At 41.1% G+C, this 25,937-nt stretch overlaps 1 protein-coding gene across 1 annotated transcript in view; it reads left to right on the top strand.

Moving 5' to 3' along the window:
• The window catches only part of dchs1b (dachsous cadherin-related 1b), a 99,264-nt gene that overhangs the window by 48,960 nt on the left and 24,367 nt on the right, over positions 1 to 25,937 (top strand). The window contains exons 5-6 of the mRNA XM_042498854.2: positions 22,758 to 22,946; positions 25,687 to 25,918. Of these exons, the coding sequence (XP_042354788.2) occupies positions 22,758 to 22,946; positions 25,687 to 25,918 (421 nt within the window). The remainder of the gene's footprint in view (positions 1 to 22,757; positions 22,947 to 25,686; positions 25,919 to 25,937) is intronic.

The raw sequence follows: 25,937 nt of genomic DNA, 5'->3' as shown, positions 1-25,937 counted from the left end.
CTGCTGTTGCAATGATTGTGGACAGAGAATCCAACAACAACCTGCCTGCCAAAGAGCACATTAGAGCGTTAAGACTTGAATTAAGGATGTCATGAGATGACACTTTTTGTGTTCACTGGCAGAGAAATTGTGACTCATGATGTGTTCAAAGTTTCTGGTTCAGAAAAATACATTTCCAGTTACTGCTGTGACACATTTTCCTCATCATCCATTAAAACCAGTGTGTTCGGTGCTTGGGCTCAAGCAACTGTTCCATTAATCACAATAATGTGAGTCATATATTTGCAAAAAAGGGTGCAAGTATTTGCAAACTCCAGATATTTGCTATAGAACTTTTCAAATTCTGGGTAAAGTAAAACCTTATATTTCTTTCTAAAGATGTGATGTTAGACTGTGAACTGTACAATGCTGCACTGTAGAGTTAGACCATTAAACTGTTTTTCGCAGTATTTCTGTCAAGGATTTTTTGGGCAGGCCTAAAATGTTACTGTGCCACTGGGTCAACAGCTATCTAGAGGCTGTCGCTTCGCACCAGCTGATTCTCTGGCTCAGGGTGTGTGTGTGCTTGAAAAGAAGTGGATAAAGTGTTGGAGGCGGGCACCTATTCAGTTCTTTAAAAGTTGGACAGGGACGCTTGAAGCCAAAATAGTTGTTGACTGTTGCATATAAAATTATCTTGATGATCTGAAAAGGCTTTCGCACTGTGCTGTTCTTAGAGCCCGTGCACCAGACTTTCAGCGGCTAAGTGGCTACCTCCAGTTTAGCGCTCAGCTAACTTGAATGGTGATAAAGTGATTCACAGGGTTCCTGCGGATCCTTAAAAAATCTTAAAAGGCATTGAATTCATTGATCTAAAAGTAATGCCGTAATTGGTATTAAAATGTCGTAAATCAATCTTTCAAAAGTAGAAGGAGGATGTTGTGTACTGCTTTTTGTGACATTGCATTGTTACAATAAACATTTGGGCAAAATTGTTGTTAACTCTATGTGAAATTGTTGGCAGTTCATGTTTTTTATTGTTTCGGTTTAGGTTAATATAAAATTGTTCTTAAATTTCACCGTGAGTGACATTAAAAAGTCTTAAAAATTATTAAATTTAATTTGTCTGGAAGCTGTAGGAACACTGATTCAATTGTGCTGCTGCTGTGATTTTGAAACCTATTTTCATATACTTTTTTTTTTGATCATTCAAGTTTGGCTCGTGGGTTAATAACACAATTCTCTGTGTTGTGACAAACTCATAACACATATTTATTTTATCTTTTGTAAACAGACTTTAAGTACATAATCCTTTCTTTTGTATACTGTTAAGTAGAGGAGCACTTGAGGGAGAGAAGTCAACTGCTTCAGTCTGTATAAATGTTCGCAATCAGACACAATGATGATGAGTAACTTTAAGCGAGGTAATCAGCTTCGCCTGGGTGTGTGTTGCTCCGCTCAGCCTTTCTTCATTCTTTGTTTTCTGAACCTGACACTGCTCATTTCGCTGTTCTGGCGAAACACTGAGCGAGGGGAAAAACAGTATCTACTGATGGAGCCAGTTCTTTAATGGAAGACGCATTGCAGCTGGCGATCTGCTGTTGTAAGCCTAAATATGAGTTGCCCATATGCATTATGCTGATGGAAAGATCAGATTTTGCTCCATTGTTTTGTACAGAAATTGTTCTGACGTGTGTGTAAGTTTGCAAGAGTCCGCTTTAGAACTCTGTGTATGTCTCTGTGATCGTGTTTAATCTTACTGTACACTCTGTAGCCCGAGTCTGTTTGCATCCTTATCCTTTGTTCATAGCCGTTGTGTGTGCTCAGGCCTGTGTGTGTGTGTATGTGTAGTCACAGATTGTGTAGCTCTGTGCCAGTATGTGCCACAGTGAGTGCTGGAGATTAGCGAGAGCATCAAAGTGGCGAATCAGTGAAGCAGTGTTAGAGCAAAGCCCGAGTTTACTGCCCCCTAGCCTTCTGTCATCGGCCACACCTAGTGGAGAACAAAGGGAGCGGAGGCTGGCACTGACTGGAGAATGGAGAGAATGAGGGAGGAGGAGAGTGGGAAGCAAAAGACAAAAGAGAGAAAACAAAGATTAAAAACACTGGGGATAAGGAGACCTGGCAGGGATAGGAGTGAGAAAGGAATGAAGGCTTAACAGGGTTTTTCCTGCTCTGAAAGGGTTTTTTGGCTGTTCTTTCGTCCATTAGAGCCAGATGATGTCACACGTAGATTTTCATATTAGTAATGGCATCAGCCGCACAAGTGATGGGTCGTGTGCTTCATCAAAGTAAATCCAAGACATTTCACAACCTTATTAGTGTCATATAGATCAAAGTATAGAAGCTAATTTCTGCCAATGACATTAAAAAAAAAAATTAGGTCAGTAAAGTGAGAAACTCCCTCAAAATGACTTAGTATCTTAAAATAAGAGACAAACTTTCTAAAAGTAATGACTTTGGATCTAGAAATGATAAGAAACTTTTGAAAAATAATTACCCAGTAGCTCAAATATATTGAGAAGCTTTCACAAAAATGACAGACCTTCGCAAAATAATGATTTAGTATTTCAAAGAAGCAGTCTCAATATAATGACAAGACACATGATGAGGACGGTTCTCAAAATTACTGACTTGGTATCACATAATGACTTATTATCCAAATGCTTAAACAAATAGTCATTGTTTTGAGATGTTTTGAGATACTTTGTCATTATTTTGAGAAAGGTTCTTAATATAATGACTTACAGTATCTTTTTTTTATCTCACTGCTGCAAATATTAAGGAAACTGTCTCAAAATAATGACTTATTATTTCAAAATAATGAGAAACTCTCAAAAATAATGACTTTGTGTCTCAAAACAATGAGAAACTTTAAAAATAAAAATGTAGTATTTTCAAATAATGACTTTCTCATTATAACAGCTTACAGTATTATTATTTTTTATCACACTGGTGGAAATGGACTTCCATATTGAAATTTATGACCACTGTCACCATTAGAATAAAATAAATAGCTCAAATGGATCAAGGTCTTCAATTTTTAGCCATGGGCAACAACAACTGTAGCAACTGTATTACTCGAGCTACTGCAGGATGTTTGTCTAACCAGAATTATGTGAAGAATACATAAAAATGAAGCTGATATTTGTGGAAAATCCTGAATAAATCTGAACATTTCCATCTGTTCATCACTAAAAATCCATTGTTTAAAGTATGTGTATGTGCTGCATGTGTGTGTGTGTGTGTGTGTGTGTGTGTGTGTGTGTCTTCTCTTTTTGGAACAGCAGGGGTTGGAATCAATTTTGGTTTGTGGTCCATTTACAAACCACATCACTATCCCGTTTCCACTGTCGGAGCTGGTTACAGCTCAGAAACATAACACACTTAAATGTTTAGATTAAGATTAAGGTACACACACAAGTTCACGAAATCCCAATTGTGCTGTTGCATGTTCTCTTTGAGGACAGCGACACTGAAGCTGGGTACTTTCCAGCCATGCGGTGCCACCACTGCTGAATGAATGTACAGCAGAGGAAGCACAGTGCACCCTAAAGTAACTGAAATAAAATAAAAATCAACCAGAAATATTTTTGGGTTCTCTTCCTTGGTCAAAACCAAAATGAGAGTGGACTGCAGCGAAAAAACACCCAGAAATGAATGTGACACGCCCTGTCTGTGAAGTAACGGACAGTAAACTGTAACCAAAACTGAAAACAGGAAAGAAATGCAAATCAAAAAATGCACATACCTGTAATGCAAAGGCGTGCATGAAGATGGATTTGGACGTAACTCCAAAGTTGTGTTGGATTGCAACCAATTTAAATAAAAGAGAGAATAGGAAAAAGGGAAAACAAATCATTGCAGTTAAACAGGCAATTACCCTGGCTTTGCAGGTTTTACTCTCAGCAAAGAATATTGCACACGTGGCCTGAAGAGCTCAAGCCAGTGAGGACAAATTGTCAATAAAAACGGAGACAGGAGACATTAAGAGACAGAGAGAGGCCATGGAGATGAGATTGAGGTGACAAGAATCGAAGAAAAGGGACTCATACAGGAGAGGAGGAAGTGATAAGAGGGGAAATTGAGGTAGGAAAAAGGAAGCTGTTTTAATGGGAAATACCCTGCCAGTGCAGAGAAGGGCCAACAAGGAGTTTTGGTTGGCCCCCACACACAAGGCACCATTGTGCGTCTATAGTGGCTTGCTAACTGGGTTTGACAGGCCTGTTTTGACTGGCCCCTCTGGGAGCAATGTGTTTGAGATAGAAATGTACAGGGGCATTTTGTTTCTACATCATCCAAGAAGCTGCTGTCTTTTTCCTTCAGTGCAATCACCTTCCATGCTTCACTCATAAAAGACACAGGAGGAATATTTACATTTTGTCACATGGAAGCAAATCTCTGCATGCTGGAGGTTTGCTACCAAGTGGAACCGGTCGACCCACTGATGTTTTTCTTTGTAATTGCCATATAGTTTGCACATATACTCTCATGCATGTTTCAGTATGTATATAAAGTTAGCAATTCATTGCGTGTATGTGTGTGTCAAGGCAGTGTAGTTAATCCACAGGGGGAAAAGCAGTGTGCAGAGTCAACACAGTGTCTGTAATGAAAGAGAAAACCAATACCATTTTAAAGACAACAGGGACCTCCTTTTCCCCTCCCACCCCCAAGCCTTGTTTACCGTCATTTTTATCCCTCCATCCCGATCTTTCTGCCTTTGTATCTTATCCAACTTTTGTTTTTGCAGTTGTATCAGTTGCCCCTCTCTCATTCTCCTTTGTTAGTGCTGAGCTGGGCTAAATGTGACCCTGGTGATGGTGAGCTTTGCTTGCTGGCTAAGGTACGATGCTGCTATCTGAGCCGAGAGGGGGGGTTTCAGGGTGAGAAAAACACCATCGTGTGGATGCCTCTTGGAGGTCAAGTAAATACATTAAAGGGTAAGCAAACAGAGAGGAAGCGTGGGCAGAAGCTGCTTTTGGCAGCAGTGAATTAAAGTGGGGGTTGGGAAAAAGGGGAGGGGGGGTACAAATCTGTCATAGCAGGTGCACGTTGAAAGAAATAGTGAATGCTGTATTAGTGGTTTAGTTACAGGAGAAAAGTAGTCTATTTAAGCCTTAATAATATGTGTTTGAGGCATGTAATGACTTTAACCTCTTTGAAATACTGTTTACTGTATCTTTAGATCTCTGCCCTCCCTTCATCTTCCGCTCTGGTCTCTTGTTCTCCTCCCATTTCTGAAACCCAAATCCACTCAAACCTGGCTTTGATCTGGGTAATAATCTGTGCCACCCCCGGTCCACCGCCCCCTCGCAGCCTTGGTGTGACCAGCCATGTGATAGCTGGGACCCCATCATTTCCCATTACCGTGTGGCTTAGTGCATCTTAGCCAGCGCCTCCTACCTTGAACCCCTTGGCTTACTGTGTTGGAGGTCTGTTTACCCCGTGACTTTAAACTAATCTCCCCGCTAACTCCCGGCTAAACCTCTCATCGCCTGTCCTCCCCTACTCAATGCATGAAAAATGACACCGAAATAGACATCTAACGATGACTATTTTTTGTCACTTCGAATGAAACCGCATATACGGTTCTGTCGTCATCTTTATTTGGCGAAGTGTTAATTCACATCTGTTCTCTTTGACTTTCTCTCTATCCCCTCGCCTTTGCCTTCCTGAACCCTCTGCTACACATCTCCAAAACACCACATTAGTTCCTCTCCCCCTCCCTTGCTATCCACCTTTCCTCACACACACTTCTTTTTATCCTCTCCACCACTCCCTTCGCATACTGTACCAAGCACTTTCACCTCATCTCTCAGTATCAAACCCATTAGTGGAATCTCTCTTTCATCCCTTTCAGCCCCGACTTCTGTTTACACCTCCTTCTTTCTTTCTCTCTGCAAAGGCAATGACAGGTGCATCATGATTTACACAGCAGAGTGCGGCTCATCACGTCCGCTGGGACGTTGACTGCATTGGAAATGTTGGAAAATAGCATCTGCTTTGCTCTGCCGGAGACATTGTAAAACTTTTACAATTTTCTACTCAACTGTGAACATAAATTAGCCAAAACTTTCTGTATGAGGTAATAAGTGCAGTGCTTTTCTTTGTGTCTTTGCTCCAGTGACATCATGTTGTAATGATTCAGCACAGTGAACGAAAGCAGCAGAGATAGCAGAAAACGATGGAGTGATGAAGATAGAAAAGCCCCCCCCAATTAATCACTGGAGTCTCATTATTTTCTATCTTTGAAGCTAAAATCTCTATGTGGAGGCTATTCAGCTTTAAATTAATCTTCATTCCAGCTTATCTCTGCTTCTTCGCCTCTGTTCAAGCAATTAAGATTTCCAGTTTCCCAACACTCAGATAAAGTGACTGTCGAAGCATTCAACATTCCGTTGAATACCTGTGGTGTGCTTTTCTACTTTTTTTATTGGAGACAATGGAGCAATCTGCAGCTCAGGCCTCGTCTGCCCAGTTCATGTCTGCAGTGTTTGTTTTTTGGAGCTACTACCGTGCCGTACGAGGCTTGCTGTGGGTCTTTGTGTTGAGAAGTCATTTCCCAGGGAGCTGACTGATGAAGTGCGGACGTGCAGCTGATTTAAGACTTCTTTCCACACGTCTGTAGGTGTGCAACCCTTTTCTCCCTCACATTCTCTCCCTTTCCCCTTTTCTTCATCCCCTGCCTGATTTGCTCCCTGCAGGAGTTGGCCGTGTCTCTGACCCCGGGGCTGCATCATGCCTGGCCAACCTGTTTTTCTTGGAAATTCCAGTTGGCTGAGCTAGCCGTGGAGGATGGGATGATAATGGGAAGGCAGACTGCGCACATGTGTTGTACCTCTGCGTGCACCAATGTATCTTTAATGGATCCTCTACATCACTGACAACCTGGTTTACCAAGCGTGTTTTGGGGTTTTTATGAGGTCTCCGGTGCTTGCTTTAATCTGATAGGCTCCCTGCTGTTTGGCCAAGCCATCACTGTCCACACTGACTGTCTTTTGTGTGCGCTGAAATCAGACGGGCTGAGAAACAAATTGCCGACTCAGAGAAACAATTAACTTCAATCCTCTCTCCAGGAACTGATGAGTGTAGATGAAAAGGATCAAATGAAGGAAAAAAACAACAAAGAGAGACAAAGATGATTTAAGCAGCGAGAGTTGCTTCAGACAGAACGGTTTATCCCGAAAAGAACTTGGCTGCCTCTTCTGAGCGCGATCAAAATTCTAGGTATCAAGCTTTGGTCCTACGAGCACTTTGATTTAACAGGTGCTTTAGGAATCAGGACTGTGTTTCCCGCCACTTCCTCGTGTTCACCTCACATATGCAGAGTCAGGAAATTAATTTAACAAGGATAAGCTAGTTTTTCACCCCCTCAGGCTGTGTATGAAAATGGAATCGCAGGCTCTAACATCTTCGCCCACAAATACACATGGAGGGTTTTTTTTTATGTCTCTGTGAATTTAGTTATACTGTAAGCGTGTGTGTTTGTGTAGAGCAGACACGGGTTCGGCTCCTGAACCTTCAGCAGAATAAAGTTAATCAATAGAATTCATTAAGATTTAATTGCTTTGACTGCAAGCTGACCATTCAGCAGTTTATGTGTCAGTATGAGTGCATACGTGCATGTGTGTGTGTGTGTGTGTGTGTCTTTGCATGTGAGAGTTCTCAAGAATTATGTGTTTTAACAGTACTTATCAGTCTTTAAATTGCCAGCACACACCGCTGGAGTTCATGACCACTTGGGTCTTGCATGGGGCAAAAAGTACTTTAACCTTCTCAGCGTTAAATTTGCTAACTGTGTTTTAGAATCATCTTGCTGTCGACCCTGCTGGTAATGAGCATTAATGCAGACAGAAGAACCTTCTATGTTTCTCTCAACGGACATCGGGCAGGTGACACATCTCTGACTCTGGCTGTGGTTCAGGCCCGGGTCAGTGAGAGGCTAATCCAGTTATCATAGCTGCCTGTTACTCCTAACTGCACAATCAACTTAGCTCCATTGTCAGTCAGAGGTCCAATATTAACAGCCGGTAATCTCTGCTGCTTGTTGTTTGACCCTCGTGCACATGACTACAGAAAATGCCCAAGATCGAGGACGTATACAGTGATGTCTAGTGCTGGAGACTGAACAGAAACGATCAGATACGCATGAATGCACATGAGTTTGTGGTTATACAGCATTACTGGGAGCTGGTGAAGATCTTAACAGATGTTCTGTTCGTTCAGAATACAAACATCTGGAGGGAAGCAGCGGAGGCATCAACAGCAGCTTGAAAGAACACCTTCCAAAAATGTTTAAATTGTGCAGAGAAGCATTCCACCAATAATGTCACATGGAAATGGGCATTCCTAGTCTTTGAAAGTGAGATAATGTCATAAATTGATTTAAAATTCGGTCTAACTTGATTTGAGTTTAGATTGGATATTCTATTTCTAGCTACCCAAGGCTTTTTGACTTAATTCAAGTTAATGCCCGATACCTTTTCTCAAATACCATTTTTTTCTGTTTGGCGGGATTTGTTCAAAGACATGTCTGTTGCAGCTCCTCCAGTAAGCTTTAACACTCATTTTAAGATCTGAAGTTTTAAAATAAAAACATGTTTTTTAGAGCTTTAGTCTTTTGGCTTTTGCCAGGGTATATTGTGAGCTTGTTCTTGAGACAAAAATGAACAAACAAATCTTTGATGTCCAGTACATACCAGGTCAGTCTGTCAAACATCCAAGTGCTCATGAATCCCTGACTTCTCCCACTTCTTTGATGATGAAAATTATATCAACCAGAACTGGACATAATGACACAGATGACTGCAGATGTGCTTGACTCTGCAAAAGCACATTGAAACTTTACATCAACCACAAAGGTCAACCTCCTGGTGGAGCTGGTGAAAAAGTCAGGGAATCACTGAGAGCCAAATCTGCTTATTTCAAGCAAAATAATTCTCATATCTGAAATGTTTTTGCTAAAATGAAAACAGGCATTTCTGCGGGAACAGAGAGAGAGAGTGAGCTATGACAGCTGCTGTCATATACAGGCCTGTTAGTAGTTTATGTCTTTCTGCTGTCCTGAGTTTCACCCCTGTTTAAGACAGCCACTTTTATAACACTATATACTCTGTATATTCTTACTGGCAATGTGACTGCTTTGATACACAGGCGCTATAGGATTACAGATCCACTCTGTTATGTGCTCTGCTTTACTGGTTGAACTGTGCAGACTAAAACTATGCACAAAAACACACATTAACACACACATGGACCCTCTGGTTTGGAGCTGCTGCACCTCTCTGCAGTCAACAGATATCTGTGTAACCCAACACCAGATGTAAGCTCAAAGCTCAGGGGGTGCTCCTGCTATCTTTTACTATTGTCACTTCCCTGACGCAGACGTCCCTAACTGCCTGACCTCAGGCAGAAGGAGCAAAAGACGGAGCAACTTGGAGAAACTACAGAGGATGGATTCAGGCACAAAAAGCTGAGAAAGATGACATACACAGAGTTGGTTTAATCTGTTCTGTGTGCTGATCTGATGTTCTTGAAAGCAAAACAAAAAGTGAGATTAACCCTGTTGAACCTTAGAGAGTCACATGACACAGTGGTGTGATTCCCTGTAGTCATACTTTTGTACAAAGATAGCAGGTGTTGCTTTCTCCTGTACTGTCATGTTCATGCAGCATTACTTGTGACCTGTTTTACACACACACACGCACACACACAAAGTCATCTCTAGGGGTCAAGAAAGGAGAGGCACAGCTGGAAGTTTGCTTCACCTTTGACCCTTTCCACTCACACTGATTTGATCTCACACACACACACACACACACACACACAAGCCATACACATGCGTCTGTAATGACCCTCATCCCTGAAACTAATACTGTCAGATCAGTATTGGCTCTTTGTAAGACCATTTCTGCAGGGCAGAAAAACGTGGTTTAGTCTGTCCCCCAATAAAGCCTAGCTTACTTATAATGATAAACACACTCCGTCTTATTAGTGTGAACCTCCCACATAGCCGTGTGTTGGTTTACAGATTGAGAAATAAAATGACACTGAAACATAAATGTTTATATGGGGAAAATCAGGCTTCAACTTGCCTGGAACCTTGTATGCATCTCTAAAAAAAGACTGCTGCTCCACAGAGGGGGACTTGGTTTCAATCAGATTTACTTTATAAAGCTGTGATTTAGTTTGAATTGGAAACATGTCAGTATAGAATCCTTTAACTCAAGTTTGGCCAGATTTATTGTACTCTTAGCCCCAAGGCAGAGAAAGTAATAGATAAATAATGTAATAAGTCTTTGAGTTAAAGGCTTCCATCTGGCAGCGTATGACAATGCCCTAACCAACGGAGTGCCCCGGAGCGTAAGATACAAGGAATCATTGTGGCAGTGACAAATGATTTTTGGAGTTTACCTTTGTGTTTGTATGAGGTCAGCCATTTTTATCTGCCATGTTTTGAGCTTTTGGTGGAGAGAGGGGAGTGTTAGGGGGACGTTTGTGGCTTTTCAGTGAGTCCTGTTTACGTTCTCCGCTCAAACAAGTCTGCACCTCACAAGAAAAATGCCCCAGTGGCCAAAGTCAAATGATACACCCAAAAATTCCCAGGTTGCTTCACTGTTTTACCAGCCAGTCACTAAAAAATAGAAAAAAAATGTACAGTGCGTACAACAACAGTATGAACAATGTTGCAGAGAAGCAAATCATAAAACAAGAGCAGTGATCATAAGTTATCGCTTGTGATGATGTATGAAGAAGGGTAACGAATGTGTGGAGTTTAACATCTATTGCAACTTATTCCAATTAGAGAAGCAAAATGCAACGAGTGATGAGCAAAGGAAGTGCAGACTTTAGGAATGTCCATACTGATGAATTTGCTAGAGCGGAAATTGCAGTAACTATAGGAGATATTGAATAGTGAGTGGAGATATGGAGGGGCCAGTGTTAGTTTTATCAGTGAACTGATACCAGTGGATCTTTTGACTGGTATGGAGTGATGGGATGGCCATAGAGAATTCAGGTTACAGTGATGAGTGTTGAAAGGGACACCTGTGACAAAGTGAATGGCAGTATGGTAGATGACATCCAGTTTATTGAGAAGATTTTTGGTGGCAAACCTGTAGATTAAGTCGCCATAATAAGTATTTGGAGAATTTTACTGGTTTAAAGTATACAGTGATATGAAAGTAGACGGTTATCATATCATGTACATTTTCTTATCTATGATATTGGAGAAAAAAATGCTACTGGATGAAGAATGTCACCTTTATATTAGTTATTTTTAAATAGGAGACTTTTTTATACATACTTTAATTTAAAAAAAAAAAAAAGATTTCAGGTGTCAATTATAGTAATAAAACATTTGTTCAACCAAAAATAACCCTTCCATTTTCATTCTTTTATGAGTCATTCGGACTGATTATAATAATTCTGTAATATCGTGAAACTTTAAGACCATGATATCTTCTGAGACTGTTATCGTACCGTGAAAGTCTCATACTGTTGCAAACCTTGTGTGCTCTGCAGAGTGGGTGAAAGATAGAAACCAATTCTTGCTCTGACTTTGGAAAGCAAAGGCAAACAACATGATATCACTAAAAGCCAATTAAAGATAATATTGACTGGTTAGGTTACCACCATTACGGCTGTCCACAACCAAAATCCTACATTATTTGGCTGGAGTCTGGTGTTAGTTAATTCTCACTCATTGTCACTAGTGTCACAATTCACTGTTGACATGGTGACTGATGAGGCCATGATCAAAACGTCCTACAACCTCAGGGATCACATCCAGGAAGCATGACGAAACGGGCGGAGGGCTACAGAGGCTTAGAGACACTATTTTTGTTAAGTGGAGCGAAACCATGCAATCAACAGGGATAAGCCTGCACCTTTGTGTAGCATGTTTAGAAGGTGTATTGTATGTATCTCTATTTGTGTGTCAACCTGAAACATGTTATCGAAAGGGCACGTTTTCCCATTGGCCCTAGATTAGAGAACTATGTCCGACAAACTTAAACTGATGTAGTGATATTATAATGTTTATTTAAAGACAATAAAACATCAGTTTTAACAGAAAATACTTGACATAACATATACTTAAAAATTGATTTACTACAGTTCAAAGGTTTAGGTGATTGTTTTTTTGTTTTTTTGTCTGCTTTGATGAGATTTCAAAGTCTTGCTGACAACTTAATCTTATTTAGAAACATTCTGATCTCTGGAGAACGTTGACATTGACTTTCTACACTCCTTTAGCAGCTGTCTACATGATAGATTGTCCAGATCACACCTATTGATCTCCCCTTTTCTGTGCTTTTTGCTCTCACAGATGGAGTAATCAATATCCATAATCAGAACTAACTGCTCACTGTGTCTTTCCATGAAACACACACACACACACACACACACACACACACACACACACACACACACACACACACACACACAGATTGCATGTCATAACACATTTGCCAATTTGTTAAACCCACAAAGTAAAATATTGCTAGCAGTGTAGACAGATATAGTGTGCTTCAGTATGAACCATTATTATCCTCTTTTATCCTCTTATCCCCCTTCCTTTGACATGCTTTAAACGTAAAACACAAACTGGAAACAATAACCATCAACAAGATGCTCACCCTCAAATTCCAAGCGCCTGCTCCCAATGATATACTCTTAGCAGCAGCCCGAGAGTCCCATATACTCGTCAAAGAGAAAATAAAATCCTGTGGTGTCCCAGTGAAGGAAAAAAAACAAAACAGATTCCACACGCTCTCTCTCTCTCTCTTTGTCATGTTTTTATTGGATAAACCACTGAAATGCCCAAAATTTATATATACACACACACACACGTCTGCTCCCATTCTGGGATAGATGCTGCAGCAGAAACACAGATGCATCCTCCCTAAAAACATACTGCCGGTTTAGCAAGTTAAAGGATTTAAAATAACCCAGAGCGGTGTCCCCAAAGCAACCGTGGGCCACTCTCTCTCAATCATTTATCCTCTCATCCAGCAGCTCAGACAGTCTGAGGTCCCACTCCCGTCCGTCTTTGTGCTCTCTCGCTCCTTAATTACTGTTTTCTCTTCATCTGTGGAGCTAAATTACAACTGGAACACAAAGAGTGATAATCATCGCTCACTTTATATTACAGACCTCACTGTGCAAATCAAAGATTGCCTGGAGAAAACCTCTTTTTGTCTTTTGGTGTCTCTGTTTTAGCAGCTTTTACTTCACTTTAGTAGCATTTTGATATTTTCCGAAAACACTAAACAGAAGAGTTGCGCTGCCCAACAACAATGGAGCAGCGTTGAGCCTCATTAAGCTCACAGATGGTTGAATTTGAATGCTGATCAAGGATCAGTTACAAGGGTGCAAAGTTGATTTCTCTAATTATGCTTTAAAAAAATAACTCTCCTTCTCAGCTGATGTTTCTGATAATTATGGACCATATCGCCTCTATTGCGTGCAGACTTATGACCATTTAATCACCCCGACGGTGAATACGGTGACAGCCTTTTTCGTCTCTGTGGGTGGTGAACGTGCACATTCACCCTTCAACTTTAACGCCGGACCCCAAGCTCCTCATTATCCTCCCTGTTAGCAGATAGCCACAATAAAATCCATGGCATTTCACAGATATGCACCTCAGCTGCCGCACCAGCCAGAGTGAGTCTTGCTGAGGCCTCGGACACAGACAGAGACAGGGTTTAAACGGCTATAAATATTAAACAGTAAGTAAAAAATAGATTTCTGCGTTGATTAAACCAGCTGTCACTCAGGGTCCACAGGATTCACTTTGAAAAGAATCTTTAAAAAGAGGGGGCGGGAAGGCAGCAACACACACATACAGTAGACAGGCACACACACAAATGCACACCCGGGTTAAGGGTTGCCACATTGCAGGGCTTTGCACAAGATAGGATCGCTACTAGCTAAATCCCCCGCGTCTCTTATCACTCTTCAGAGGCCAGTAGGGTGATGTCATCCCTCATTGTGCTCCCTCTATCCCTCTGTCCATCCCTGTAACTAGCTTTTTATCTCCCTCAGACCTCACTTTTAACCTCCATGCACAGCGACTCCCTCTCCTTTATCCCCTACCTGTTTTCACAAAATAGATGGCAGCTTGTTCTCAACCTATAAATGGTGACAGACCGATGGCCTTGTTTAAACAACCTATAGGGCATGGTCTAAAGTGCATGACATAGCTGCATTTAGGATGCATGCGCGTTAAATTGTGTATAATCTGGGTGCAAAGTTGGCACAATGAACAAATTGGTTCTATTTAGACACTTAATTAATCATTGGCGTGTACTGGTCATAGCATAAATTAAACCAATCAGAAAACTGGATTTGCCTATAGCGTGCACAATGCTATTTACATGGCAGATTATGTAAATTGGAGAAGTGAGCAGTTTTCTGCTGAAAGTAATGCAAAAATTTAAGCAGCACAACTAAAACTTAAGTTCTAAACTAGACAGAGGAAACACAACTAAACTTCTAACTAAATTAAGCCTAAGCTTCTGAAGTAATCAATGAAGCTACGCTGCTCCACATGCGTAAACACACAGCGTCTCTCTTATTGTGGAGTCGGACAGCAGCTGCGCAGCTGTGCAGCTCGTCTCTACTCTCTACTATGTTCACATTTTAGAGAATGCAATTCATATTTTTCACAGTAACGACATATTATTTCACCCACCCAGAACCCCATGCATGTGTCCCTGCATGAGCAAGCAAAGTGAATGTGTGTTGTGAACCTGCTTCTGTAGGCGCATTTTATTGTCTGAGTAATGTGCCCTTTATATAGCAAGAAAAACTGCACCATTCTGACGTTAGACCAGATTTATGTTGGTCAGTGGCACAATTGCTTTCCACTGCCTCAAAATAGGCCAGTGCCAAAACATACACAAGACCACACCTCATTTTAAGACCTACATGCCCATGGACACATAGGTCGGCACAAGAAGATTTGCTTTTTACACAATGTGGGCGCTGGCTGTGAAAGTGAAAGCTATGTCTGTCTGAAACTAGCAATAACAGTTGTGCTACGCTGTGTGCCGCTTTGTGCCAGGTGTAAAATAAGACCCTTAGTATAATTGCTGGGTTGTAGTGCTATAGATTTGTAGTTCAGGAGGGATTGTACAACTATTTTCTTATCTAATTACATACTGAAATTTACTGTGTTCTTAGTATGTGAAGGGTAAAACACAGTAAACATGTATAACTGAAAAAAAAACAGGGATGGGAAACTCCAAACATCAGATACACATGTGACATGATTCGGCCTGAACAACAGCTCCTGTGTCCTTTAACATGAGATGCAGCCCGAAGATAAACTTCCTAACACACACCACATGTCTGCATGTGAAACTCTGTGGGCTAAAAGCTGTAGCTCTATGGTATAGTTTACTGTTTAGCTTTGAGGGTGTAACATCTACAAATGTGTCCTGCTGTGCGTAAATAAGTATTCACATTTGCAGGAGGCAGAAAGAGAAAGAGGCTTTCTAGTGGCCATCATCCCTTATTATGTTCATTAATAATATTAGCATTCTTTTCTTCCAAATATAGAAGTCAGAGGCTCTTTCGCTATGTCTCTTTCACCTCCCTCCCCTTCGCTTCCCTTCAGTGGTTTGATGTTCCTAATCATTTCCAGCCGTGAACTCCACATGAAAGACAACAAGCACTTGCCGTAATAGGGTGCTGAAAGAACGAGCGAGGGAGAGGACAAAAAGAGGGGAGACGCTAAAAGAGAAAGGGGAGGTCAAGGGAGGAATGGAGATTGAACGAGAAAAGAGATGAAGTCTCGATCCTCCTCGCCTCCATCTCAAGGTCTCATGTTATCATTAGCCCTGCCTTTTGTTCCTTTGCCAAACTATTTCCCCCCGCACTCCGACCTTCCCCTCCCTTCTCTCCTTCCCTGCCATATATCTTAATTGTACCCATAGTGCCTCGACTCATTGGCAACAGAAAAGCAGAAATTGATTTGGAGACTTGAGAATGCCTAATATGAGGAATGTGGCTCACAGGAGAGCAGGAGGAATGTTTCAGTGGAAACTGAGCAACAAAGTTAAATGAATATTTTAGCTTGATCCGACACTCCAACACAGTTATTGCCTTTAAATCCAGACTCCGATTTCAGTTTGTTGTAAATAACCTCAAGCTTGTGTGCAATTATTCAGCAATGATGCATTCAGTTCACCAACTCTAGATCTATCATGCTCTTTTATGGTCATTGCTGCTGCTTTAAAGTTTTTTTTTCTTTTTTTTTCTTTTTACAGCTTTGGTCTAATTATCATAGTTTCTTCCATTATTTATATCAGTAATAATAGGCTTGTTAATATGTGAGATCTTGGAGGGCAGTCACATCCCTCAAAAATAAGTCAGATAGAGAAAGAAACGTGCAATCATGGTGAGCAATCAACTCCCAGTTTAAAACATCAAGGCACATGACAAAAACAATTCTCTAAAATGACCAAAATTATGATTTAAATGAGGAAATATATGATTAAGGAGTAAGTCAACAAGATCAAGAATCAATGCCAGTTCATTACATGAGTACACAGTCATCATTGCTGTGTAACCGAAATGAAATGATGATACCACTAAAGCTCCAAGATGTAAAAACATCCTAGAATTCTGCATATGGTGGAACGGCATAATATTAGCCTTCTTCTTGGCCTATTTGACCTCATAGATGATGATTGCTTTATAAACATCCGGGCCTGGCTTCAGTCAGTGGAAGAGTAGATTAGATCGGAACAACTCTCTGTGTTTTACAGGTTTTACTCTTGAAACCCATAGAATCTCTCTCCCTCTCTTTCATGAGAAGCTATAAAAGTCCAGAGCCGCAGCAGAGCTGCAGCTGCGTCCGAAAAGCCATGCGCAGACTCCTACTGACACTAACTGATGTTTTACAGAGACAAACTGCAGAGAACAGCAGGATCCACCTGGACCAGCGCCCACATCTGGAGATGCTGAGAATAGAGGAGAGGAGAGGAGAGAGGAGATGCAGAACAGCAGAAAGGATGAAGACATTAGGATAATGAAGGACAGAAAGGGAAAGGGGTGAACTAGGGGAAAAGAGGAAAAACATGATCCAGGATAGAAGTTAAAGCAAATAAAATCTCAGTTGATGCCAAAGCGGTCGGTCACTGATGGTTGATAAGATGTTGAGGGTACAGTCGCAAAGGCTTTGGGGTAGATGTTGATCTATTGGTATTATTAGACACTACATGCTAGGGCCGATGGTCAGCTGTCTGTCAATTTCGGGCTGTCGGTGAGCATCCATTGTGCAAGTTTTTGTGGTGTGTCCCACACTGTTGGTACTAGTCAGCTGTTGGCTTTTTTTTTGTCCAATACATCATGCTGAAATGGCATCAGAGATGACAGAGCCCACTAGTGAAGAAATTACTGTGATTGGAAGTTCAGCTCAGTGCACGAGAAAAGAAATGGAAGTAAGGTAGGCAAACAAATTACTAAAGTCTGGAGGGCTTGAGATTAAAACAGATTTCTGGTATTAGGTAAGATTAAGTTTCTAGCTTTGAGCTCTTTAGCAGGAACGGTTCTAATTGTTTGTGTTACTGTTCACAAACGCAGAGTAAATATCATTTGTTCTTTCAACATTGTGTTGTGTCATACGTTGCAAATGTGCCAACAGGTTAACCAGCATCTTGAATCCATCCTGTCGGTCTTCTGGTTTTCTTTTCTTTAATGACAAATATAGCCTGCTGGTATTGCGAGTTAGTCTTCTCATGCAGGTGTGCAGTGTATTTGGCTGGTTGGTGGCTGGCGGCTGGTTGTAGTCATTGTTTTGTGTTTATGTGCATTTTTTTTGGACAAGACACATGCAATTTGAGGTGATGCAACAGTCAGCCTTCATCGCCATTAGTTTTTGGTTGTTGGTTTGTTGTGTCTGGGCCTTAATTCTGCACCATGTCCAAGACAGAAGATCCATTCTTCTCTGCAGCATTAAATAACGCTGTTAGATGACTCTTTTACCCCTTTTCAACCGAAGTAGCTCTGCTTCTTGAACCACTGGTGTTTAAGATTCTTGGCACCTTGGTACTATGTTGTGAATCAGCCTACAGTTTTGAGAAGAGCCATTGTAATAAAAAATGTGTCATCAATAAGTGGCGCTGCACAATGGACAACACAAGTTAACAGTAACAAGATGGCGAATGGCATTGATTACCTGCCAGCTTTTATTATGTTATGACAAATAGTTTTCTGCAAAAAACAAGCATAGACCAGCTATTACTGATTAAAGATGTAGCAGACTATAATGTGCAAGACTCCATCCTCTTTTTCCAACCTGTAGACTGATGTCATCACAATTGAAACTTCAGGTTAAGGAAAACCTGCATTTTTTTGGTTTCCACAGGGAAGCAACTTTTGTGTGTGTGTGTGAGAGCACTGAGCTGCAGATAGGGAAAAATGGGTGTATCAGCAGAAGGAGAATCAGTGGGAGCATACAATAGAGAAAGGCTAAGTGGAAAGGTAGAGATGCAAAGAAACAGAAAGAGCGAGTGATTGTGAGGAAAAGTGAGGCAAATGAATGATGAGGTCTGGATCTTTGCTAATGCTCCAGTGAGTGATCGCTCCTCTGCTGTCCTGGCCAGGGATGAATGGCTCTCTATGGACAAAAAGCTGCAGGCATGAGTCCTGGCTGAATTCAATCCTCGGCACGCTCTTCCTGACTGTTTTTCACATAGTGCTTACCCGGCTGACGTGTGCTTTGTGAGACTTAGGCTGTGTCCTTTAACAAATACATAAGAGTCGGTCAGTGAACTACATGATAGGTAAATCAAAGCGCTGTTTGAAAATCTTAAGCTGAAAGCATGCTGGGTGAATTTATGTTTCAAGTATTACAAGTTCAAATGGTTAGCAGATGCTTAACTAAAGCATTTTTTAGTCTGCCTTTGTTTTGATGATTTTTCGGCTGATAAATGCTCTGAAAGGCCAGAACATATCCTCAAAGTCAAAAAGGAAACTGCACAGCTGGTATGTCAGATAATGCATGTTAGAAGTGGATATAAATTTTAAATGCTTTGTCTGTAGATCAGTTATTATTACCAGACATATTTGAGCTATGTTGCTTTGATAGGACACTTTTTTGACATCAGGTGGGATATCAGAGCTCCTACAGGCAAGAACCATGTTGGTGGTTTTGTACGTTTAAGCCCATTTACTACAAATCGTGTATACTTAGCATTACTGCAGACCATTTTCCAAAGTGAACCACACTCCAGGCACCTTCCAGGCAACCATTAGTTTCAGTTCATGCCCATAATGTATGAAAGTCAACTTGCAAAACCACCATTATGGCCTTTTAATAAAATAATGGCCACCATAGGATGTGGGTGTTTTTTTAATCTGTAAAGGCTGCAACATCCAGAATAATTTACAGTAATGGCACACTGAAGAGGTTCAGTGGCATGCTCTAGAGAGTTACGAAAACATGGGGATCAATGTTTTGACCTTGTGTCTAGACCACCCTGCCACCTACAGTCACATCCAAAAATCTATGCAAATGCGGAAGATCTCACAAATATGACGGAGACAAGCACTGTATGCAAGCGTAAGAGCCAGAGAGATTTAACTGTTGAAAGGTATGAGTGGCTTACTGTGTATGTGTTGCTATGTTGTTGTATGTTTATCGCAGCTGGAAACCTCCGGAGAGTACGATGAGGAATAGGTGTGCAGAGCCGAGGCTGGCTGGCCGGTCATGCATCAGAGAGCAGGCTCTGGCGAGGAGATGAATTCCTCCCTGGCAAACACCCCCGTCTGGCCCACCAGATCTCTTGATTTAAGAAGACATGTCAACTGTGTGTGTGTTTACTAGATTACCTTATTGGCTTCAAAACTTTTGCTACTTTTTTCAGTGGAGATAAGTGCTGTAAATGCCAGATAGTGCACCAAATTGGAAGAGGAGTTTTTGGTATTGAATTGACATGTCAGTTTGATCCCACCTTCTGGCCTGTGCTGTGTAAACTGAACATTGGTGCTGAGCTGTCAGACGGATTGACAGGAGGGAAATGTACTGATGACAGAGTTGATCCTTACAAGCTCCTGTCTTCTCTCGAGGGCTGATATGATTTTCTTCTGCTACACATTTCAAACTGTTGTGCCTTGACAATACTGTCATGTATTCCAGCCTTGGAGGTTTGTCTCTTTTCCTGTTTTGTCCCTCTATATATATTTTTTGTTCTACTTTTGCAAATCCAGTCCGTAACCACAAAACTACTGTGCTGTGTATATGTATGTTACAGCAAAAAATCCCGAATCATTACATCTTTTATTTTATAGCTCCCAAGGTTTCCATGAAAGTGTGCTTGGATAGGCGTTTTCTTAGTGTTTGTCTTGCATATTTTTTTCCAGCATGAAGAATCCATACCATACTGCTGTGGGTTTTTACATTTTACAGTGTGTGGAGAATCAATGTCCTGCTCTCCTTCTTGCTCCTGGCCTCTATGCAAGCCCTTTCCAGTCCAAGACTCCATTTAAATACTACTTCCAAGCATATTTCTGTACCGTGTTCCCAACCTGTGCATTTTTATATCAACTTAACAAACCCAATGATGTCTCCTCTGCTGCCTCACTGAGAGGAAAGAACTTTTCCCCTTGCCTTTGTTTGTGATCTACAGCAGACTTTATTGGGCGAAAAAAATAGAGGTGTCGATGAAGTCACCCTATGACCAGGTGGGCGGTCACGGGTGTTAAAGCCTCTTTAATCAGATTTAGTGAAAAGGATGGGGTCATCATTTTGCAAGTGTCTGTGTGTGTGTTAAACGTTGGTCCAGTTCTCATCACCACAGGTGGCTAATCCATCACAGACAGAAAGATATGACGAACACCCAGACATGAGCATAGATCCCAAAAGATAGTGCTAGTCTCAACACTGTACTCTGTAGGAAGTCGCAGAGATGATCTAAAATCCCCAGCTGTAAACACGGACCAAAGCAAGAAGTGCAGTATGACCCCTCAGAAACCATAGCCGTCTAGCCACGGTAACGTGACTACAAACCCTGAAGGGACAGCTCTAATATTGACATCTTTCTATGTCCTATAGGAGCAACAGTGTGAGTCAAGGTAGTAGTGTTTATGTCTTTCTGTCTGTCTAAAGCCAGCGTAATGGTGAAGACATGTGTTGGTGGGACTGAAGGAGGGTCATTGCCGGATGTCTGCTTCGGTGATCCTGTGGTCTGGGGGGTTCGGGGCCAGGGCAAGTTCACATGTAGGATTTGATGATGAAATCATCAAACAACAAGCGCATGAGAAGAGACGGGTAATTTATTTCTTTCTTTTTCAATTTCAATCCTTTTTTGGGAAGTCAATAGCTGTAGAAAACACTGTGACAACACCAATGGATGTATAGAAAGCAGACTTAAATGCACTTTAAACTGTAAGTGGATATATATCTATATTAATGAATACAACAGGATATTGGGGACACTATTGAAAAGGAAAACACAATGGCATTTTTAAGATAATGAAACAATATTCATCCCACAATCAACAAAGTTATGTAGAATAGTCATCCTTTAAGTGAATAAAGTCAAATTTAGCTAAAAAGTCTAAATATTTCAAGAAAAATATCATTATATAATTCGGAACTTCTTGCACCTCAGCTTTTATTCTCCACATGAAAAGACTTTTTTCCAAAAATGATTATGATGATTATTATATAAAAGTTTCTTGGAAATCAAACACGATATCTTGGGATATCTTGCTGTTGCCTCATGAGGAACACTATGACAGAAAGCGAGTGATGTCATGAGGCCTCCTGGATTTTGGCTCGCCTTCAAGGTTTCAAGATCTAAAGGAGAATGCTTTTTTAACAAGCACTATAAACGCCACAAAACAATGTTATGGACCAGTGTGAAGCTCCAGTCAGAGGCAGGAACCTGGAGCACAGGCGACATTTCCCTTTTCTGCTTTGATAGGAAATCTTTGTTGTGTTATGGGATTTTTTAGTGTTTTAATAGATTTAGTGTTTGCGTGTGTGTGTGTCTGTGTCCGCGCACGCAGGGGAAAGAGGATTTTTAGGTAGATGAGACAAAAAGTCAAAGGTTAGGTCAGGGCCTGTGTCTGTTTTATATTTTAGTGGAAACAGTTTTAAGTCCTTCGTAGGAGAAAAATGGAGTACGGATTAGAGTTGTGTGGTTAAGTGGCTCTCTCTGTCACTGTGTATCTTATTTAAATGTCAGTTTAAAACCAGTTTGACCTTCCAACATTCATTAAAGTGCTTCTGTTAACCCCTGAACTAAACTCACAACCTCTGTCAAAACGCTCCTCTTTTTTCCTAAAGGTTACCTGTCAGCTCTCTCCCTCTGTAGCCATGGTTACTGCACCACCTGTCCCTTTGTCAGTTTTTCAAAAACACCATAAGGAAAATCTACCCCCCGCCCTACAAGCCCCCCCCCCCTTCTTTTTTTTTGTAAAATACAGAATATCTGTGATCTATAAAAGTGAATTGCTCTCACAGATGCTCGGTTTTTATAGTACTCTGGAAACCATAACAAGTAGTGCTATGGTGTGTGATATTATGACAAGTGCAGATGTATGGGTCTGTGAGGTGACTGTATTATGGGACATTATTGTGATAACAGAAAGGCTCTCAGCTCGTATATAACAATTATGCCACATGTAGGTTTTCGTTCATGCAGATTTCGGGACCTGCTGGGTGTGTTGGTGCGATGCTTTCTGAAATCCTCATGTCTCACGGGCCGTTTGGCATCGCTGGACCGTCCATGTCTTACCTTGTGTCTCTTTTCCCCCAGGTGTCAGCCACAGATGAGGACCGTGGTTCCTTTGGCGCTATATCCTATGTCCTGGGCTCTGCTTCTGGAAGTGCAGCACCGACCCACTTTACCATAGACAAGCAGACTGGCCAGATTTGCACCAGCACAACTCTGGACCGAGATGAGGGACTGGACAAGTTTGACTTGACCGTCACTGCAACAGATGGGGTAAGAACACTAAATTATAAGGGAAGAGCAATGAATAACTTTGGTTGTAATTTGTGTCAGACAAGTTGAAACTTAAAGGAATAGTTTGACCTTTTGATAAATATACTACTACTTATTCTATCTCTTGCAAAGAGTTAGATGAGAGGATTAATACATTACCAGTCTATCTGTAAAATAAATATGAAGCTACTACTTGCAGATTAGCTTTGTTTAGTGCAAAGACTGAAATAAGCAGGAAACATCTAGCCTAGAAAGGTAGCCAAATCCCTGTAAGACTATAATATGTCATTTATGTGTGTGTGTGTTTCGTGTCAGGGAGAGAGCAAGAGAGTGTGTTTATTAATATATTCACATTTCCTTGAATGTTTTACACTGTCATTGACTGCTGACTCCTCACTCCTTTTTGCCGACATGTAGGAGCCACAAGTCTATGATGAACTAAATCATGTGGCAAAGGCATGGAGTAAAAGGCATTTCCAGAAATCGGGTCTTTTAAAGAATATTTGGTCCCATTTTTAAACAGAGTATCTGCAGATTAATTTCATGCACAATATGTTATGATCCACTACAGTTAAGACAGATGTGAGATGAAATAAAAACAACCCGTTTTTGTTATCTTAACCACCATCTTGACTGTAAGAGAGCCAAGGTGCAGCTTGGCCACCTAGTGGACACCTGCACTCTATTGCATGCATACTTGTGCTTTTGTAGCCTACATATAAACAAGTGAGACTCGGTGATTAAAATCGATAATTAGCTTTAGAGGTTGACTCGTTACTTTCAGACAGAGAAAGGCTAGCTGTTTTCCCCTGTTTCCAGTCTGTTTGCTAAGCTAGGCTAACTTGTTGCTGGTGGGAGCTTCAAGTTTAAGTCGATATGAGAGCAGTATCAATCTTCCCATCTGCCTCATTGAAGCAAATAGGTGTATTTCGCCAAAAACTATTAATTTAACCATTGCAATTTTGTACAGTCAAAGTCTAATTAACAGTATCTGAAATCATTTCAGTTGGAGACCAAAACATTGAACTAGACAATAGTCAAAGCGTCACTTCATCATGTTGCTCCATGACCAAACACATTGCCCACTGAGTATGTGATGCTCCTGCTGATCAAAGCTTCAAGCAGAAGGCAAATTAAAGATGTGTACAGCTGCACACAAATAAATCTGATCAAAGAGACATTCGGGACATGTTTGAAGAAGACAGCGTCCTGTCTCTTGACTGTGTGTCTTCAAAAGAATCAAGAGGAACCGCAACAGCATGGCAAAGCAATCAGAGCAAACAGAGAGGCGGTGTGTGGAGGAAGAAAGGTAAAGAAGTAGGAAAACAGATCCATTTAGACATTCAATTTGAATAACCCCTTTACTGTAGGATGTCATTTAAGTTAAAGTAATGGACAGTTTACCCCAAAATCAAAAAATACATAGTTTTCCTCTTACATGTTGTTTAACAGTCTAGATTCCTCTGGAGTGAGTGCCCGAATATTGGAGATATCAGATGTAGAGATGGCAGCCTTCTCTCCTATATGATGGATCTAGAGAGCACTTGGCCAAGGATGACAATATTAATGTTTACATCTCACACTGTCATATGCCTCTCATCCATGAGTAGATGCACGCTTCCTTCTGCAAAAAAAAAAGTTCCTACATGTAACTGCTCACAACAAGGACTGGATTATCTTGAGTAACTGGGTCATGGTCTCAAGAAAGAGACATTTCTGTTGAGTTTTTCAAATTTAAGCACCGCAAGTCGAGTGCCATCTAGTTCCATTATATTCAAGAGAAGGTGGACATCTCTACGGCCGATATCTCCAACACTCAACAACTCCCACCCAGACAATCGAGATGGCTAAATAGCACTACAGGGAAAAATAAAAATCTGTTCTTTTTATTTGGGGGTGAACTGTCCCTTTAAATACAATGCCTTCTTGACCATATTTATACACTCTCTGCTCTAGCCTCTTCCCAGTAGAGCCATGCACATCTTAAATATCAATCACATTGGATGCACTTTAATAGACATTGGAATTTCACACAAGGTGCAATAAAGCATTCATTCTCTTGTGTATACTTAGCTCAGGTAAAGAAATACAACATACCATAACCATTGTTTAAAATGTATTATCATGAGTCATAGTAGTGGTAGTGTACATACTTGCTCTTCTCTATTTACCATTGTTTAAGTAAAGATTAAATTCAGGTCTATAATTTACCACCTTACCCCGACAATGCACCCCCCCGGGCCCCAACACATTCCCAGCTCAGTTGCGCTGGTGTCTGTTCCCTCTGGCTCGGCTATCCATGTTTTTAATGGACTCATAAAACGAAGCCGGCAGATACGGTGTAATGAGTGCAACCTCTTCTCCTCACTGACAAATGCATTCAGCAGTTGATTGGCTCCATATTTCAGGGATCTTCAGTGGAGAACTCATCTTTCTGTGTTCCTCTGCTGCTGCTTTATCTTTGACATAAATCTAATGTTGAAGTTTCATAACATGAAAGTCCAGGACTGTCACTTTTCACCAAGGGATGGAAAACAAATTGAATGTTGTCTTTGGGGATATACAGTGCAGGAAGGGAGGGAGGGTGTGGTTTAACTAAAATAGCTATTCTTATGATTTAGCCTCTCTTTGTCTCAATAGACGTGTCATAAAAGTCCAGAATATTAGTACAACATTGGTGCTTGCTGATGTGACCTGCTGACATTATATTGTCATGAAAAATCATTACTTTATTTTTTAGGGCGGCCTGAGCTCCACAGCACGCGTGCGGGTCTCAGTGATAGACATCAATGACAACAGGCCCACCTTCTATCCAATCCTCTACATGGTCAGCCTCAATACCCATAGTGCCCCAGGAACCTCTGTTGTCAAGGTAACTGCAAATGACCCTGATGCTGGGGAGAACGGCAGGGTGACCTACCGCACAGTACCTGCAGGAGGCTCTGGTTTCTTCACTCTCAACAAAGACACAGGTATGTGTGTGTAACACAT

The sequence above is a fragment of the Plectropomus leopardus genome, chromosome 15, assembly GCF_026936395.1.
Source record: "Plectropomus leopardus strain MGB_pleo_1.0 chromosome 15, ASM2693639v1, whole genome shotgun sequence".
Lineage (NCBI taxonomy): Eukaryota > Metazoa > Chordata > Actinopteri > Perciformes > Serranidae > Plectropomus > Plectropomus leopardus.
Note: the sequence above shows the minus strand (reverse complement) of the source record. Positions and strands in the feature narration are given on the sequence as shown.